At 37.1% G+C, this 20862-nt stretch overlaps 1 protein-coding gene across 1 annotated transcript in view; it reads left to right on the forward strand.

The window, feature by feature from the left end:
* ATP8A2 (ATPase phospholipid transporting 8A2) overlaps positions 1-20862 on the forward strand; it is a 741784-nt gene that overhangs the window by 548768 nt on the left and 172154 nt on the right. Inside the window, exons 28-30 of the mRNA XM_027877570.1 lie at positions 6654-6728; positions 12592-12714; positions 16884-16962. Of these exons, the coding sequence (XP_027733371.1) occupies positions 6654-6728; positions 12592-12714; positions 16884-16962 (277 nt within the window). The remainder of the gene's footprint in view (positions 1-6653; positions 6729-12591; positions 12715-16883; positions 16963-20862) is intronic.

The raw sequence follows: 20862 nt of genomic DNA on the forward strand, positions 1-20862 counted from the left end.
TTACTGTATCTCAGACATTGTGTTAAGTGTTAAACAAATATTAACTCATTTGAGCACCACAACAACCCTGGAAGAGGTATTGTTGTCCCCATTTTACAGTTAAGTCACTTAACAAAAGTTAAGTGACTTGCCCAGGGTCACACAGCTAGTAAAAGTATCGGAGGCCATATCTGAACTCATCTTCCTGATTCCAGGCACAACAGTCTCCACTGCACTACCTGGGTGCCTATGGGCATACATGATGGTTAAGTCAAATACACAAAATATCAAATCTCATGGTTAATTATAGCCAGATAGAACATATGCTTATTGAGATTGGAAACTATTTAGCTTTGTCTATGTATCTCTAGTGTCTAATCTGGTGCCTAGCGCATAGTAGATGCTTAATAAGTTCTTGTTAATTGGTGGAGTAGTTAATAATCACAGGTGACATAGCCTTTCAGACTTAATTCTGAATTTTCTCAATCCCTTTTATTTAAGTATGAATGGGTCACTATCATGATGGTGTTGTACTAATTCGGCATACTAATTTTTAATATTATATCCCTCAGACCAGTTCATATATAAGTTACAAAATTAATCGTTACATGTAACTCTTCTCATTAAGACATCAGAGAAGTGTTTGTGTATTCTTTCAACAAATGTATAAGAAAATTACCACCACACCTTTTTAAAAAACAGTCTAAACACAAGCATAGCTTATCACTTTGCCAAACTTAACACCATTTTCATGTACAAACAGCTTGGATGGTGGCAACCACCACTGATTAAGTAACCCGTTGGGTTGGGTGGGAATCCAGGTGTCAGCATAGTCTAAAAAAACTTGATGATGGTTGATGGACATTTACTGAGACATAAGTATACTCAATTAGGTAATGCTGTTATAGTATTTTTGACAGTCAAGCAATAGTTAAAATGAAAAGGAATCTTTTTTTTTTCCAAAAAGGAAAAGCCATTTAATAACTTTGGGCCAGTTTGCTCATAGCAGTACTGTGCTTGAGATCTGAAAACCCCAGGAGCTTGGCAAGCCAGTAAGACTTGGCAGGTTTTCCTACCAAAGCACTAACTCTGAGTCAAACTGAGCCAGACTTTGGCTCACAGAGCTTTACATGTATTTAATATTCCTTGTTAACAAGAAGGTTATGATGCAGGACTTTTTTTTTTCCACTAACCTCAGACAATAAAATATAGCCTCTCTAAACAGCCACAATTTAAGAAACTACATACAATCACTTGGGGATTTTTGTCCATCCATTCTGATAGAATGGTGTGTGCAGTTGTACGCATACTGCTTTGTAGCTTGTGGTTCCATTAAAAATGACATGCATGTGTTTACAAACTGGACTAGGCTCATACTTTCTGTGTAGATTGGCATTTGCTAGTGTGAAAGACTGATTTTATGGCACACAACTTGAACAAACCTCTCCCACAATTAGGTGAAAGAAAAGGCAAGTCAGTTTGTAAAAATGCTAAAAATACAACATGTTCTCATTTTCCTGAAATTTCACCTCGTGGGATCATCCCAAAATGAAAATGAAATCAAGTTTTAGTTTTCAGACATTTTATCAAAGTAAAGCAAATACCAAACCCAGCCCCTGTTTTCGTTGTTTCTTTACCTACTAAACTTTTTTTTGGTTCCAATGAAGCCAATAGTTATAATTATACCCTACTATATTGTGATATACATATACATATATATATATTCTGGGGATAGGAACCTTCTAATCTGTCCTCTCCTGTAGCACCTAACACTGAGCTTGAATGTAGAAGGTGCTCAATCAGTGTTTAAGTTGAGGTGAATGATGACTTTTTTCACTGAGGCATAAAAAATACGCAATTGGGTTAGGTTGTGCATGATTTTTGTTATGCCCTTCAAAGCCTGCTATACCTGCAGTGGATAATTTAGTGCAAACATATCAAAATTCATCACAAAGTACTCACATGAGAACTCTAACATCAGTTTTGATCAGAAACCAGATGTGACTATTACTTAGGGTGTTGGTCTCTGAAGCAGATGCCATGGCATGGCACCAAAGTAGTATGTGGTGAACTAATCAGAAGGTGGGAACCATCATCCCACCCTCTCTAAGATAGACAGTCATGGGCTTGTTTCTAGCACAACTCCATTGTCTACTTCACCCATTGTTGTTGTTCAGTGGTTCAGTTGTGTCTTGACTCTATGTGACCTCGGGGACTTTGTTCGTGCGATTTTCTTGACAAAGATACTAGAGTAGTTTGCCATTGCCTTCTCCAGTGTGTTGCCTTTTTACAGATGAGGAACTGAGGCAAATAGAGGTTAAATGACTTGCCCAGGGTCACACAATTAGTAAGTGTCTAAGGCTACATTTGTACTCAGATCTTCCTGACTCCAGGCCTGATGTTCTATCCACTGCACCACCTAACTGCCCCACTTTACCCATTATCACCCAACAATTCCCCATTCTTCCACCTCTTGTGGCTATGTGGGGGTATTACCTACTGGGGACAGTCTCCAGATTCATAACTTCCTCACTCTCCCTTACCCCACATCCCAATAGTTGTCAAATCATGTTGTTTCTGCCTTCACAACATCTCACAAATCTGCCCTCTTCTCTCCACTCACACATCTGGCACCTTAGTTCAGGCCCCTATCACCTCTTGTCAGGACCATTTCAGTAATCTCCTAATTGTTCTTCTTGTCTTAATGCTCTTTCCTCTCTCATTCATCTTCCACATCACTACCATAATGATTTTTCTAAAGCATGTGTTTGACCTTGTCACTTCCCCTACTCAACAAACTTCAGTGGTTCTTATTGATTTTATTACCAATATTATTTCCTCTTTTTAATTCTCATTCTGTATAATCAGAGATTAAGACATTATGTAATTTATAAAGAAATTTCTGTACATATAAACATATGACATATATATGGAAAGAAAGAGAGAGCTACACATTGAAGGTACATAACCCCCAAATTTTTGCTTATGAGGTGGATAATCCAAAAAGTTTGGAGACAATAGGATTAGAGGAATTGTCAGGATTTCACAAGCATTGACTTCATTGACTAGCTAATTAAGAATTCTAGCATGAGTGAGGAGTTGGAGAAATTTTATATGGTCCATGTTTATTTGGTACTTAGTTACTGATGGTTATAAGAGGTGCTGAAAAATAGGGTGTATGTAGTTAATCTTTCTGTTCATTGTGTCATAAATAGTGTTTAGTGGTCATATTTAATTTACACCTTACTAATAACAAGAGCTAACATTTATATAGCACTTTAAAGCTTACAGAGTATTTTACATACTTTACTTCATTTGATCCTCATAAAAACCCTATGAGGTAGGTTTTCTGATTATCCCCATCTTATAGATTAGGAAACTGAGGCTAAGAGCCCAAGTGACTTGCCCAGAGTCCCATAACTAGTGTGTGTCTGAGGCAGGATTTGAATTCAAGTCTTCAAACTCTAATTAGAGTGAAGAGATGCTGTGGAATTCTGGTTTCTTTTTTTTTTAATCATCTCTGGCAATCCATTTAACAAACACTATTTAAAGTCACTATAATGTACATTGCTTTTTGCTAGTATCTAGGAGAGAGCTTGCCCTCCAGAAGCCTACAGTTCATCAGAGGCAACATTTACATATGTGACTCTAAAAATATGTACCAAAGAAATACGTGGTAATATTGGAGGGGAAGTGTACTAGTTGCTGGGGGTGGGAGAAGGATCAGGAAAGGTCATAAAAGACAGGAGTGGATAATCCATCAGAGATGATAAAAAACAAGTTTGAGGATTCCCCACAAAGTTGCCATGACCAATGTATTTATTTAATAATATCACTAATATGTTATTCCCTAAGGTACAGAGAATCAGGGATCTCATTAAAAAGTCCTTGAATCATTCCCAGAGACAGGTTAGCCTCAGCCTGGGTCCTCAGCTTGTCTGATTTTCATTTGAATGGTTAACTATCACAAAGAGATACTAGGTACTTTATTCTAATTATTATGTCAATCCTCATAGGCATCAAATTAAAATTATTCCATCTAGCTGCTTTTGCAACACAAAGTAAAAGAAAATAGAAGAACATCAGTCTACATTATTACTTTTTTAATAAAACTTTTAGCTCATCTTTCTGAAAGTTCAAGGTCACTCCCTCATTTTTTGCCCTATTCTTCCTTTCGGTTGGTGTATGGTCATCCTTGAATTTGGAAGTCTCACAGGTTGCTCAAGATGTCTGATAATTTCACCCAATCAACCAATAAAGAAGTACATGGAATTGCATTTTAGTAATGTTAGTAGATATTTTAGGAGGCAGCTTGGTGGTGCAGTGGATAGAACACTGGGCCTGGAGTCAGGAAGACCTAAATTCAAATTCAGCATCTGACACTTACTGGCTGTCTAAACCCTGGGCAAGTCACTTAACCTCTGTTTGCCTTAATCCACTAGGAAAGGAAATCGGAGTGATTCTTTGCCAAGAAAACCCCATAAACAGTATGATCCACAGGGTCATGAAGGGTCAGACACTAATAAACAAAAAATAAGTTCTTGTTGATTAATTGCACAAGATTCTTCCTGATCTTCTTGCTGAAATTACTTTGTATTTACTTATGTATGGTTGTGTTCCTTCAACAGAACATAAGCTTTTTGAGGGTTAGGGACAATTTGTTCTTAGGTTACAAGACAAATGAACATGAAATATTAGCAAACAACATAAACCAGTAATAATGTCAAAATGTTTGGTATAGGTTGTTGTTCTTGTAGAAAGTCAGAGGATATCTTAATTAATGAAATAAAACTTCATAGATGAGGTAGAAATTTGGCCTGAGCTTAATAAATTCCATTTGAGATGGAATTAATGTTTGACTAGAGTTCCAGGCTAGGGGGGAAGTGGAAACAGAGACGTGGTATTTTTTGTGAGGAAAATGGGACTAGCTTTATCAGGCAGTAGAGGTACATATTGGAGATTAATGAGGAAATAAAGATGCTTTGGGTTGGATGAGGTCAGCTTATGGAGGGTTTTGAAAGCTAGGCAGAAGAATTAAATTTGATGTAATAGGCAGTTGGAAGCCATTGTAAACTTTGAGTAGTAAAGTGACATGATAAGTACCAGGCTAATCTATAAAGATTAGCCTGGTTAGAGTCAGAACCAGGGCAGAACTAACAACGATGGGTAAAAGTTGCAGAGGAAAATTAAAATTTGATGTCAGGGAAAACCTCCTTATAGTTAGAGCTGTCCAAAAACAGCCTGGGCTGCCTGCATGGTAGTAGATCCCTCCCTCTTTGAAGACCCTTAAACCAAACCTAGATAACCAGATCACCCTCTGCCCTCTATGTTATAAGAGGGATTCTTTTTCAGGTAAGGCATCGAGGGCCCTTGAAAACCTAAAGTTCTATCATTCTGTGATCTGACATTCAGGCATTTAATTTGATTCAATGGGCACACCAATTATGTGGCTAGTACTGTGTTAGGCACATTGAAGAGCACTGAAGTTGCACAACAAGTAATCTCATTCCTTCGAGAAGTGTAACATCTTGCTAGTAAGAAAAGATATGCAAACTTAAAATACTTATTTTTAACAAATACTCATTATAACAAAATGCCTGAATGGTTTGACATATGCTGTAGTAACAAGGCTAAAAGCTCTAATGCTTTAGGTTTTTTTTTTAATTAACTGAAATCTCTATCAAACAAAAAGCAAAAAAAAAATCATTCATAAACTATCTAATTTTTTTATGATAAGATTCTTGAAAGTGCCATTTGCATGCTACTGTATCATGGACTTAGAGGACAAGTCTAGCTACCTATAGCAAAGTGCCTGATACGCAGTAGATTGCTGATTGATCGTACTTGTTTTCCTGATAGTCTTCACGATTTCTTCACTTGTTAATCAGATTATCTTCTAGCTATTTTGCCCTTTCTTTTCTGTCAAAAATCTACCTCTTTTGAAGCTTACCTTAGAGTCTGATCTATGCGAAACTTGCTACAGTTGTTCTGACCCTGCAGTGAATTCTTGATTCTCTGAACTCCTATTACATTTATAGTTCGCACCTCACTACTTAGTCAATTATATACTTTCTTTAATTATACTCTTTATTTTGTGTTCCCCCTATTCATTCAATTAATTTTAACCTCTTGCTTTATATGAGGCACTCTGTTTGGGACTGAGGAGAATGTACAGATAAAGAAAACATGGAATCTACCCTTAAGGAGTTTACAATCAGATAGAGACATAAGACATGTGCACAGATTACTTAGAAAAACAGAATGTGAGGTTGCATAGGAAAGGTAGAAACAAAGTACAATGTAAATGTCTTAGTTTTTATCTCCTCACTTAGATTATAAACCTATGGGCATGCCATATATGTGTGTAATAATTAATACTTCATTGGTTTTTATTTGAATGTGATCATAAGCAGTTTTACTTTTATCAGTCATTTTTCAGCACAATATACAGTGAAATATTAGAGTACCTCAGACAATTTCTTCAAAATATTGATAGTATGATCCATTGAAAAAATATATTTTATGAAAGAACAACTGCTATGGTCCTATGGCTAATTATTCCATAGCAGCTGTGTCCAGCTGGTGGTCCACATTCCATACCACTTCCCTTCAGTATATGGAAACATTTAGGTCAATATTGATATAAAGCTTCATACAACTTTCTTCTCTTTCAGCTTTGGTTCGCCTTCGTTAATGGATTTTCTGGACAGATTTTATTTGAACGCTGGTGCATTGGCTTGTACAATGTGGTAAGCATTCTCCATCTCCATTTGAGAGCCTGCAGAACTTCAGTGACATTCCATTGCTGTTTATGTCTGGGAAGTGTATCTAAGTCAATCATCTGTATACATATCATGCACTACAAATACATCTTTAGGGCCCTTGTGGCCGCGACACATCCTGCAGAAGCACTATCCCTACACATGTGTTTTCAATCATGGCAGATCATTCTAGAAATACCCCATGAAATTATTACTCCATATATCTTGATAAAATACTATTGCAACCTCTTTAGCAATTGGCTGTATGACATTTCTTTAGGCCAAATGAAAATTTCTGAAATTTACCTGAACATATTCTATGTCAAAAAATTATTTCTGAATTCACAAACATAGAGATACACATAAAATGTATAACTATTGTCTTTCTTTTTGTCCTACATTGATTTGTGGAAGACTATTTTCCTACTTAAGTCAGACTAACAGATAAATTCATATTTCTGGGTCCTATCAAGGATAAATTAGTAGTCTAAAATTTTCTACTGTTATAATGATTTTAAAATTGTTCAATTATTGGACTACTTCCAAACTCAGAAGTAACAATTTTGATTTTGTGGTAAATATGAGGAATAATTATTAAGGGAAATCTAGCTTATACTGTAGTATTTCAGAGATGCTCAACAGACAGTGGGCCGTTGTGAAAAGAGTGAGCCAGAGAACCTGGGTTCAAGCCCCTAGCTCTACCACCTACTATCTCTATGGGATTTTGGACAAGATACTTCCCCTCTCTGGGCTTCAACTTCTCATCTATAAGATGAGGGGTCTTTTGCAACTCTCAGATCCTATGATTATCTCTACAAAAGCATCATTGACACAAATGCCTCCTACAGTGACAACCCTGCCCAAGTTGTTTTGTGCTCTTTGGGAGCTTTTTTACTGCATGCATCTATGTAGTCAGCCTGAGAAGTCTTTGGACTTGCAGAAATATTGCTAGATAAAGTGTTAGTAATACTTATATAATGTATATGAATCTATAGTTGGTGAATACAGTTGGTTAGAGAACTGTGCCAGTGAAGTCCAGTGCACATCACAAGTTCAAACTCTATGTCAACCAGTTAGCTGTGCTATGTTCCATGAATTCTAATCAACTATACCACTAACCAACTGATGTGCAGATTTGTGCAACTGAAAGCAAGTGAGATTTGGAAGGGAGGTGAATTGAACCAGTGTGAATTCAGTCTCTGAATGGTTTGGAATCTATGCCCTTATGCTACTGGGTAAATAATATCTTCTTATATTAAAGACAGCATGAGAGTATGTGAGCATCAAATGAAATCGCTATGATTAGCTTCAAATTATGTAACAGCTTAGGGAAAATGTTTCAACTTAATAATTCTCTGCTAATTCTTCCTTGATTGAATTTTTACATAATATTCATACTGTTTGCAGAGGTAACATGATAGAGTGGGGAAAAAACTCCAAACTTGGGTTCTGGTCCTAGTTTGGGCACTTATTAGCCATATGTGACCTTGCACAAGTTACTTGGACCACTGTTTGGACATCAGTCACTCAGTCACCAACCATTTTATTGAATGTCTACTGTGTGTCAGACATTGTGGTAAGGGTTCAGGATACCAAGACAAATTTGAAATAATCTATGTTCTCAAGGACCTTATATTGGGAAAGATAGCATGTGTAAAATGTGGCACATAATCATTAATCTTTATCCATAAAATGAACAGGATTACATTAAAAAAAATCTGAGGCCCATTCCAGCTTTTCAAGAAATATGTATTTATATGTAGTTATAATTAAATTAAATACAATATAAGGACAGTGAAACTAAAAGGATACTAAGAAGTTGGTACTGAATAATTTGCAGCAAACCAGTGACTCCATCCATGGTGCGATTTAAGGTCATTGTGAAACTACTGGGTAGAAGTGAGCTATATTTGGGAAAGAGAGGGGATTTAGTTCAATAGAAACTCTATGCTGCTTTTAACTTCTGGATACCACATTTTAGAAAGGACATTGACAAGGGGGGGAGCTTCCAAAGGAAAGATGACAAAGAGCCTTGAAATCATGTCATATGAGGATCAGTTGAAGAAACTAGGAATGTTTTACCTGGAGAAGAGAAGACTGGTAAAGAGAGGGGAGGGGGAAGGAAATGAAGGTCATACACACGTACAATATTGAAAGGATGGTCATTTAGAAGAGTAATTAAACTTGCTTTGATTAATCCATCAGGGCAGAAATAGTAGCAAGAAAGAAGGGTGCAGAAAAAGAGATTTAGGGTAATATAAGGAAAAACTTAACTAACAGTTAGAGGTGTCCAGAAGTGAAATTATTTGCCTCTATAGGTAATGAGTCTCCCTTCATGGAGGTACAGATTTAAGGGGTACTGGTTGAGGTAAATGACCTCTGAGGTCCCTTTTGAACATTGAAACTCTATGATTTCTTTTGCATTCAGAAAAAGGAATTCACAATCCAAAGTAGCACCTAAGGAACCGTTCATTCAAAACACAATTCATGCAAAATGGTGGTGGTTGTGGAATGAGTTCAGAATTTTCCTTGAGTGGTCCATATTAGCCAACACAGATTTTTTTTCTTCACCTTCAAATCAGAGCATCTCAGAGTTCAAAGTGGAGTAGACCTGAAGATTACTATAGCAGCGGTGGGAACCTGTTAGCCTCAAGGCCATCTGTGATCCTCTAGATCCTCAAGTATGGCCTTTTGACTGAACCCAAACTTCACAGAACAAATCCCCTTAATAAAAAGATTTGTTCTGTAAAACTTGGACTCAGTCAAAAGGCCACACCCAAGGACCTGGAAGGCCACATGTGGCCTCGAGACTGCAGGTTCCCCACCCCTGCAAGTCTAGTCCAATTCTCCATTGTACAGATGAAGAAACTGAAGTCTCTGTCTAGGTGAAATGACCTATCTGTGATTACAAAGCTAATGAAAGCAAAGGCAGGACTGGAATCCCGATCTATAGACTTCCAATCCAGTACCTTCCTACCATATCATGGCTGCTCTCTGAATTCTTTGGCTTAGTTTTGCAGCTTAATTTTTGCAATTTCTCATTATGCTCTGGCTCTTTTATCTCAGCATCAGATCTTAATGATCTGTAGCCATTTTAACATTTCCAAGTACCTTTCTTAGTCTAGGTGACTATATGATGGCAGCTTGGTAGGACTATTTACCTAGCTATGCCAGCATCTCTGGCAAGATTATATTCCAGGTGTTATTTTTGGCTATCTACCACTTAACAGAAAGGAGAGCTAGAACTGAGCTGGCACATCTGCTCTTCTTCTCCCGATTTCTGAGGTATTAATAGCAATACTATATTCATTCCTAACACTCTTGCAACTTTAACCATTCATACTTTAATTCAGAATTGTAATTCCCTTTTTGCTTGTGTCTGACATCGCCATGTTCATTCCTAACACTCTTGCAACTTTAATCATTCGTACTTTAATTCAGAATTTTAATTCCCTTTTTTCCCTACAGAAGTAGTTCATATGGGTGTATGTTTTCAAACTAACAAGCCCCACTTTACAGGTTTTTTTAATGTTTATTATAGCAATGTGCAGCACTTACAAACAAATCAAAGTATATGAAGTCAAGCACATTCCTTCTCACACTATCCTCCCTTCACCTTGTTAGGATACTTGGAAACAATTTGTAGGTCTTTAGGGACAGTCTTCAGTGGACTTTAAAATGCTGCCTAGAATGGAGGTAAACACTTCAAGCATAAATATTAAAATAATTGCAAATCAGATTAGCTCCCATTGGCATTTAGGCTAGTGGTTTTTTCAATATGGCCAGAGAAATTACTTGTGGGCCTTCCAGGTGATCTACAGACCAATGTCCTACAATAATGTTTATACTGTAACATTTCCTTCCATTGGGTTCCTATAGTAAATAAGTAAGTTATTTATATTATCCCTCCCTGGTTTGTCATTAAAAATAGTACCATCCTGATTACCATTCCACTAAGGTGACCTTTTTAGTGTCTATGCAAATAAAGAATGTATTACGTTGGTTCACAGTCTTCTTTTGACTCACTCAGAGGTCCCATAGCATCTCAAAATTTGATCACTGCTTTCAGCTGGTTGTCTCTGCACTGCCCTCTGTACTCCAAGCTTATCATCTTTGATGCAAGAATTTTAGGACTTTCATTCTGGAAAAGACCTTGGAGATCATCTAACTCTATCCCTCCCATTTTGTAGAACCATGAACTGGTTTGCTTGAGGTCACATAGCTAGTTTGTTACACAAGCTGAGATTTGAACCTCCATCGTCTGAGTCTCTTTAGATATTTCCCTATATGACAAATTTAAAAATGGTGTCCAAAATTGTGATTTTAGAGTGTACTTCATATTCACATTTTATGGCTGTTAAAATATAATGGCTGGCATTTATATAACACTTTGAGGTTTATAGCATGCTCTACATAACATTAAATCTTCATAACCCTATAAAGTAGGTACTGAAAGTATCATTTATTATTATTAAGCTGTCTTTGAAGATCTTAAGTCATTTGGCCCAGATGATTCTATGATCTGCATTTTACAGGGGATGGTATTCAGTCTCCGAGAGCTTAAGTGACTTACCTGTGGTCACAAACTAATAAATGTTAGAGATAGTCTTTATACCTAGGGCTTTCCGACTCCTGTGCCAGCACTCTATCCACTTTATCATGCTGCCACTCACTCAATAGCTTTTTTGTGTTTTGGACACAGGTCTTACAGAAGACTACATAAATCATTTCTCCTTTGGATAGTAGTTACTATTGAGGATATAGCTTCATAGGGGTCTTCTCTATTGGACTTGGCAGTTTCTTGCTTCCTGCCTAGACCTTTCAGCTTTCAATAGGACATCGGAAAAGTATCCAGGAGTACTATGAAGCTCATTATGCTGAAGCTACGGGAAGCTCCTAACAAAATCACTCTAGGCTAGGTAGAGTAGAGAGTAGAGAGACAGTGCCCTTTTCCTTGGATGGGATTCAGGACTTAAGTATGATGAGACTGAGATTTTTATTAATCTTGGTCACCTCATCTCTATTTGCTTTAAACTGATGGGTTTTTAAAAAAAAATTTTCTTTCCCTGGCATAGATGCTCAATCTCCATCTAACTTGTATGGGCTAAAGACTTTCTAAGAACCATTTGCTTGTCTCTGACATCGCTATGTACATGAATCAAGGGTCAGGGTATTTCTGCTGATGTGGGAATGGAGGGAAGAAGGTCTATAAGTGACTGAATACCAAAGCAAATGCACATGGATCGGGTGTTTCACTAATAGATCATGGTGTGTTTGTACTAGATAACACTGAGGCAAGATAATTGTGATTAAAATGAAAATGTTTACATCTTAATAATTTTCAAACAGTCTATTTAGGTTTTTGCTTATTGTGAATGAACCTGATTTATTTTCCTGACATTTAAGGTTCAGAATTTCCTAGACTGGAATTTGTGATTAGAGTTGTAAATTTTGCCTTAGTAAGCTTCAGAAAAACACACTTATACCTTGAGTTCCTTTGGAACTGAATACAGTTCCATGATATTGACTGGGGTATGTTGTGCAGCCTCTACTGAAAAGGAAAATGGATGTTAATCTATCTGGACTTGTTAGCTAATCATTATTATGTATCCTGTAATTATAACAAGCTCAATTTATTCGTTTTTAGGCCAATGAAGGAATAATAAGAATAAGAAATTATCCTTTGATTCCCTTCCTTTGTGCTGAAGGTGCTTAGAGAGTTATGAATCACAGGGATTCTCAGGTTGGGACTTGACAGGAAAATTAAGTCATCGCTCTGTAAACCTGAAACACTTTGAAAGTGTGCAAAACAAACCAGCCATTTTAATGGATCATTGTTCTTTCCGAATAGATTTTCACTGCATTGCCACCCTTCACTCTGGGAATCTTTGAGCGGACTTGTACTCAGGAGAGCATGCTCAGGTTTCCACAGCTCTACAGTATTACCCAGAATGCTGAAGGGTTTAACACAAAGGTGAGCAAAAAATGTTATTGAAGGTACTTCATTCTAAAATGCTATCCCACTCCCTTCTCCCCCCCCTTTCTAGCTCTCTGTATTCTAGTTCTGGTCAATTTTTGAGTTATACCAAACAGTTTATCCCAAGAAATTGAACCACAGCAGATTAGAACACTGGGCTCATTTCCTCCCCACATAATGTAACCATTGAAATGTTAGGGAGGGCCTGGGATTGAGGAGTGGTGGGGAGTATAGAAAGTATGATTATTAAATTTAAATAGGAAACGAGGGAGAAGAAGACTTAAATTTGGAGGGGAGTAGGGAAAGTATTGTATCCATTCAATTGTTAAGCACTGTTCATCTTCTCCTTCATTTACCAAGTTGGGGTGGAAAGTTGAACACTTTAAGGTCAACTCTAAATAAGACTCTGTGAGTCTTGGGATACGAAGTCATTTATCTGGGTATCTGAGAAGCTATAAAATCCTGCCCACTCACTCAGAGTGGCCTCTAGTTTCTTGATATGGTTCAGAGGCCCCATGGCAGTTGGGAAAGAATGAGCACAAAGAATCAGTCACAGGTGTGTTCCAAAACTGGAATATCCAATGTGTAGGAAAACATCCAAAGAGAAAATAGAGGTTCCCTCAGATACACATAAGGAGGGTGTCTGTGGGCTGCTACAACAGAAAATCTGCCATGTTCCTTGCCAGTTGTGCGTAAGCCTGGAAGTATCAAGATTAACAGAGGCTGCCAATCAAAGGAGACGAAGATGGAAGCTCAATCTGTGTTGTAGAAGTTTGCCTACGAGGGGATTAGAAGAATATATATAAATTCAGCTGACCAAGTCATAAGCTTAAAATGATGCTAGATTTTTGGATTCATGGAATCCTTTCTTGTTTACATGTTGTATAGGAGCAAAACTCAGGTTCTCAATCAGTTATTGAAGACTATTTTAGGCTAGTTATTATTTATACCATGAGAGTTCTTCTGCTCCAGTAAAATTCTGGTAGCAATTCCCTGTTCCTTCTAACAAACACCTCCCTTGGTCCCCTTTCTCCCAAGTCTCATGACAAGCGTGGTACAAATTCTAACATGTTGAGGATTGGAAACAATGAAAATTACCATTTTGGTTCTATTATCTCTGATGCAGAGTAGGTCTTCACTTCTTATTGTATGTGCCCTAATTCATGATTTCCGTGAGCAGTAAAGCATCCAGTTATTCATGTCTGTTACTAGCTTAAATTTTGTGCCTTTTTCTGTAGCATTGTTTTTTTTAAACAGGAATTAATGAACCTCCCCAGCCTCAAATACTGAATACTAATACAGAATAGTTTATTTTCATGATATTTTTTTCTTTATTGTTTTTTCCCCCTTCAGGTAACTTGCTTTTTGGTTATCCCAGCTTCTATAGAGCTAGTGTTACATGCAAGAATTTTAAGTGGTTTGTTTTTCTTTCTATTCTGTAGTCTTCCCCTGCCTACCCTATTCCTACATCATTTCAAATGGCCAAGTTTCTTGGTGATGCTGGGCCCCAAACCTGAAATTTAAAGGGAATGAGACACAGGCAGCAAAAATGGATTGGAGTATCATTTCAAAGGTTATGCAACAGAAAAAACAGCCAACCTGGGACTTATTTCTGATACCAGGTAGAAATCTTAGTCAGATCCATAAATTAAGGAGGAAGAGGGACTTTTAAAACCAGAAAAATGCTACCTTCTTGTAACAGAGCAAAAATTCTGTACTGGAACTATTCTCTCCAGTCACCAACAGTCCTTGCATCAGTCACCAAAGAACTTTGGTGTTCCCTTTCAACTTTGCCGTTCCTTCTTTCCCCCCTCCCCCAAATAGGACTGCAAGATTTCTTTTTGGAAAAATTGAGTAGAATAAATGTTGTGCCTTATCACTCACATCCTACCATATTTCCAAATTCTAGAGAGTAGTTAATACGTTGTAAGGAAAACCCCAGGAAGATAATAAAGACCTTATATTTGTGGCTTCTGATATCTAAGAACAAAGAGTTGTAATGGGAGCAAATGCTTCTGCCTTAATAGATTTAAGATATAATCTAGAAGTGACTTGATCAGTTTTTCTTTTTTAGAATAATCAGACATTCCAGAGTCTGAAAAACTCCATTAGCTCATCAGAGTCCACCATTAGGCTAAGAATGAAATCATATATTAAGCAACTCTGAACCATCTATCTAATTAATACTGTTTCCCAATGGGGAAGCTCCTAATCCCACCATTCCTGATGTACATCACTGAATAGACACACTCACGAAGGGACCATTCAGTCTCAGATCACAATCCAAACATATATTGATCTCATTACTCAGATAGAGACACAGAACTATAGGCAAGATTTCTAAAAATTGTTTGAATTTTGTAACTACAGATGATTAATTTTTTTAAATATGCATCTCAAATATTGATATTTATTCTTAGGTATCAACAGTAATTACACTTATAATTTTCTCTTAAGAATCAGTTAGTTGAATTTGGCGTGTACCAGATTTCATTAGGGGAAATTCCATAATGTAACAATGAAAGCAGGGAGAAATGTTACATGTGGAAAACACTATTAGTAAATAGATAGACTTTGATTTGCAATTATGTAAATGAAACAGTTTGTTGGTTTCACCATTTGTAGATTATTGTTGAAGTTTTTTCCCTCCATATTGCCTCTTAGAAACTTGAGCCTTGTTTTATTGCAGAGAGGGGGGCACAGACCTCATCTGTGATTCATCTGTGTAATGAACTCCTAGGGTAAAAACTCCATCCACCAGTGCAGATCAGCAACTTATCTGTAACCTAAAGAATTGTGTGGATCACTGACAGATAAAGCAATTTGTCCTTGGTCACAGAGCTTTTATGCAACAGAAATAGGATCTCAACTCATCAATCAACAAAATATCTATTAAACACTTACTATGTGCCAGGTATTTGCCAGGTTCTAGGGATAAAAAGAAAAAACAAAAACAGTCCTTGCCCTCAAGGAGCTTACCTTCTAACGTGGGAGACAACATATGTACATAAGAGAAATAATAGTTGTCACTACTCAAGAACATATGGAAATTAACCTTAGAGGGTATGAAAGTAAGAGCTAGGAGGACCAGATATTTCTGGATCCAAGGCCAGCCATTTGTGACATGCTGCCTCTTCTGAGTCCTTTAGTACCTCCTACCCCAAATGATTGTTACAACTATACAGTAAGAAAAAATTATTTACTTTGCTATCCCAGGGACCCATACATGTAGGTGATATGACCATACTCTGGTCATGTTGCTGTTGGTTTTCCCCCCTCATAAACATGTTAGAAAATACAGAAGTTCTCTTCAAGATTCTTAGTTTCCAGATACCAGCCATTAAAAAAAACAAAGCTGAGACGAGAAACTACGAGATGTTTATCTGTAAGACTCACTTCTCCCAGTATAGTCAGACTATATAATTTAAGCTTGGCTATTTTAAGCATGTCTCTGTGGTGGATTTTTAAAATAAAACTAATACGGTTTTAGTTTTTCTGTCATCTACATGGTTCGAAAAGATGATTGAGATACACTAATGAAGTTATAATGTGTTTTCTTTTCATGGTTTGGAAAATAATCTGACTTTCTATTTCCATTGTTTGACTAACCTCTGAAGCATAAGATACTGAAATTCATTTTTAAATGTATGCATTTAATGTTGAAAGTATGAAAAGTTCTGGGTTTTTAGCTGAGCAATTCTCAAATTTTAAGGAATGAAACTGAAGGATGTGCCTTATAAAGTAATGCTTTGTGAGAAAAGCACACAAAATGGAGCATTTAAACAAATGACCTAATAGGGAGGTGTTTGGTTTTTTTGTTGTTTTTTTTTTACAGGAGATTAAAAAAAATACTTTTATTGTCCTTTTCAAGTAATTGGAAGAAGCTTAATCACAACTCACTGTCTAGATTTGTGCTGGCTATTAATGCCTCAGGCTTATGTGTGTGTTTTTGAAGTGAAATAGAGTTATCCTGCAATAGCATAGTTATTTGATTTTTAAAGGTGAATGAGGAAATGCATTTTAGAAAACTTTGAAGAATAATATTCTGCCTTTGGAAAATTGTGACATGCTGCCAGTAAACTTCACAATGAGGCATTTGTTGAGAGTTAGACAGAGGTCAAGAGTTTGGGGCAGCCTCCTGACTCCCTTGGTTTGTTTTCCCTTAGGTTTTCTGGGGTCACTGCATCAACGCCTTGATCCACTCCATCATTCTCTTCTGGGGTCCAATGAAAGTACTGGAGCACGGTAATGGCTTCATTATTTCAAATGTCAGCAAGTAGCATTTCAGTCTTACTGGTGCCAATGTGTTTGCAATCTTTTTTTTTTCTTTTTCTGTAGAAATGGAAGTTGCAACAGATTCTGGAGGGGAAAATACTTCTCTTAAATCTAATGATAATAGGCAGTCCCCTGGCTTATAGCTTGCAGGCTCAGACATTTATCACCTCTGACCTTCAGAAGCAGTTCTCTTTATATCTGACATGGATATTTGGAGTATAGGGTCTTTCACACCTAATCTTTAATAAATGTTTGAGTCACAAAATTTGATGGAAGACACAGTTCTGTTATGAAATTTAGATTCCTCTTGTCAATGAGTTTAAAGATTTGTTCCTTTCTGGTTCTGGTTTTTCATTTCCCAAGGCACATGTTCTAATCCACACAGTAGCTCTCAAGTCCCGGTAAAAATTTAGGTTTTCAGCTATCAGGCCAGGCATTTTCCCCCTGGAACTTAGCATTCAAATTGAATTCTGGATGAAGACCAATTCAACAAGTTGGCTTTAATCTGTTCTCACTGGAGCTAGAAGGTGGGAGTTGAGGAAGTGTATTTTTTGTATGTTTTTTGAACTTCTTGACCTGTCCCAAAATATAGTCCAAAATAATGCCCTCTTAAAAAGACAGAGGTCTTTAGTCTCAACAGATGAAAGAGTATACTAGAGTGTACTATTCATCCCCCTCAAATAGTAATAATCCCCCTGGGAAAAATTATTCCTAGTCTTGACTAGACAAGGCTTTTTATTGTCCAAGGAACCAAGGAATATAAAGTTTCCATCCTTCATTGTGTTTCTGTGTAAAAGCTTTTTCAGCTTCAAACAGAAATGATTAATTCTTCCTGAGATATTCTTTAACCCATTAAATGCTTAAGGATGTTGAATGTGCATGCTCTGCCAATTCACCGTGCCAGCTGACTGTCCCTCTGTGTAACATCAGGCCACTTTCCCTTTCAGATCATTAAGAAGCATAACAACAGATCTGAATATCCTTAAGCCATGAAGCAATGTGGAAATATAAGAGTCATTTTGTATAAAGGTCAAAAACTTAAAATCAACTCATGGATTCTTACATCAAGTTAAAAATTATTTTTGGTGTTTGAGGAGTTACATATAATTTTCATTTTAAAATAACTAACATCTTTATTAACAAAAGAATCCATCACAGAACAGTAGTGAATACAATCAGGAAAAATGTTAAATTTGCCTCTTTGTCTCTGAATCCAGACAAAAATTTTTATAGACTAGTAGGAGAGTTGTAGTGATTGTATGCTGAGCTCTGCCTCCAGGACCTGTTTGGTGACAAAATATAGTGTGTTCCTACCCCTTTCAAAGTCCTGCCCCATGGAAACTCCACCCACTGGCCAACAAAAAGGTCAGTTGGCTGGGCCTGCTTGGGGGTACTGATCTGACCCTCTCTTAGCATTTAGATACTAAAGCTCTATCTTTTTAATCATAACAGATTGGATGACTTTTGGAAAATCACTTAACTTCGTGTTTTCAGGTTCTCCATATGAGTCATCTAAGCTACAAATGTACAGAGACCAGCATAATGCTGGCAGCTGTGACATTTTGCCTAGAGATGGAACCCATCTGTGTCTTTTCATTTGAACCTTAGTATGCTACTGGTGTGAAAGAGAACATATTAGAACTGGAACTTAATCAGACCAGCCTCTATCTTTCCCTCTTCCCAGTGACCTGAAAGTGGCAACTAGCCATTCGAATGATTTTTCCAAATTTTTGTCATTCTCCTCCTCACCTAACCATATTTATTAATGCATCAGAATATCTTTGCCAAATGGAGAAGAAAGGAGTAGTTTTCCTTTTTAAGAATACTGTGAGGAATAAGCAATGATGCAAATGTAGAAACTGAGACTGAGTTTAAGTGACTTGCCCATTTGCCTAGCTAGTATGTATCTGAGGTAGGATTCAGACTCAGATCTCCCTGACCCTCTGTTCCCATTCTATCCACTGTGCCATGTAGCTGCCTCACTATCCGTTTCCCACCCATGAATCATGCTTGTCCTTCAAGGCTTTGTCCTAGACTTTGAAGAAAAGAAGGCACATCCTTACCTTCATACACTCACTATTCGGGTCAAACTGGCCTACTAACTGTTCCTGTTACATTAAATTTCAACACCCACTTCTTTGCCTCTGTCTCTTTTGGCTTTTTTTCTGTACAGATGTTGTATTCTTTCCAATATAATGTAAATTCCTTGAGCGAAAGAACTGTTGTATTTTTAATCATTGATCTTTGTGTGACTTGCCCAAAGCTGGGATTCAAATTCAAGTCCTTTCATTCTAAGCTCAGTACTCTTTCAGTAATAATTTATCGATAATGTATTTTATGTCCACATAGAAAATTGTTCTCCACTTCAAACACACCACTATGACCACCATCATTATCATCCTTATCATTATCAATTTTGGGTCATTTCTGTGGTCCCAACAAAAACACAAGCTGGTGCAGATGAGAAACAAAAAACTTGGAAAATTAATGCTGCATAGGCAAACAGTTAAATAGGGCAGTTAGGTAGCATAGTAGATAGAGTGCTGTGTTTCGAGTCAGGAAATCTCATCTTCCTGAGTTCAAATCTGGCCGTAGACATTTACAAGCTGTGTGACCTTGGGCAAGTCATGTAACTCTGTTTGCCTCAGTTTCCTCATCTGTAAAATGAGCTGGAGAAAGAAATGGCAAACATTCCAGTATCTTTGCCAAGAAAATACCAAATGGGGTCACGAAGAATTAGACATGACTAAAACAACTGAACAACAGCAAAAACAGTTACATCAAGGGGGAGATAACTGAAACTCTAGCTTCTCTTCCAAACTAGAAAGTAGTGGGGTCAGATACATTAATTATCAGCTTAAATGCTTCCGAGTTACACAAGAATTCCTATCAAAACACTTTTTCTTTTTCCTCTTAACCCTTTCTTAACAGAAGGCATCATGCTACCAAAAGTTAGTGCCAGTGGCCCCTTGAAATATGGGCCAATTACAGATTCATGTACTTTATAAAAGTATTCACAGTTTATACCACTAAATAAAATCTATAAAACTGGTAAGAAAATGTTATGTTGACTGAAAAGTGAAAAAGATATACCAAAAAATCCAGGTGTAATGAGGGACAGCTTGTCATTCCAATAATTATTAAACAAATGCTCCAAAGTTATATAACACTTATGCTATGACATAATGGCTTTCCCCTGACTCGTGTACTACAAGTGTATAAAATTGATCCACAGAAAATGAGATTTAGAGTATTTGATAACCACACGGGAAACTTCTCTTCTGAACGCACACCACCAACACAAATACGTCAAGAAGGATTTTTATAAAATGTAACATTTTTTGAGGAGCCAGTTGAAGCCTGTTATGGTTATGCCTAGCCCTAAATCAATTATCATCTGTACCAAATAGAATTATGTGTGACTTCCAAAGTAGAGAGAGAAGCAGACCATAGTATCTTTTTCTAAACACTTGATATATGTGAATAACATCAAGCTGTATGGCCACACACACACACACACACACACACACACATTAAATAGCTCCTCTACTTCATTGTGTCTTTCTCCAGTTATATAAAAATCATTTGGATGTGAGTTTACAAGTTTTAATGGATGCCTGGGAAAGACAGACTGGAGCCTTTAAGCTTGAGTTTAGAGGTGGAATTGAGCCAATAGGGAAGGCTGATGTTTTAAAATGCCTTGGTCTACATCAGGCAGGACACATTAAATATAAAGCAGAGGGCTGCTCCTGGGGCAACATTGTGGATAAAGCACTAGTCCTGGAGTCAAGAAGACCTGAGTTCAAATCCGGCCTCAAACACTGTGTGTCTCTGGACATATCACTTAACCTCTGTTTGTCTCAGTTTCCT

Source organism: Vombatus ursinus, unplaced genomic scaffold (assembly GCF_900497805.2).
Source record: "Vombatus ursinus unplaced genomic scaffold, bare-nosed wombat genome assembly UNPS02014813.1, whole genome shotgun sequence".
In the NCBI taxonomy this organism is placed as follows: Eukaryota; Metazoa; Chordata; class Mammalia; order Diprotodontia; family Vombatidae; genus Vombatus; species Vombatus ursinus.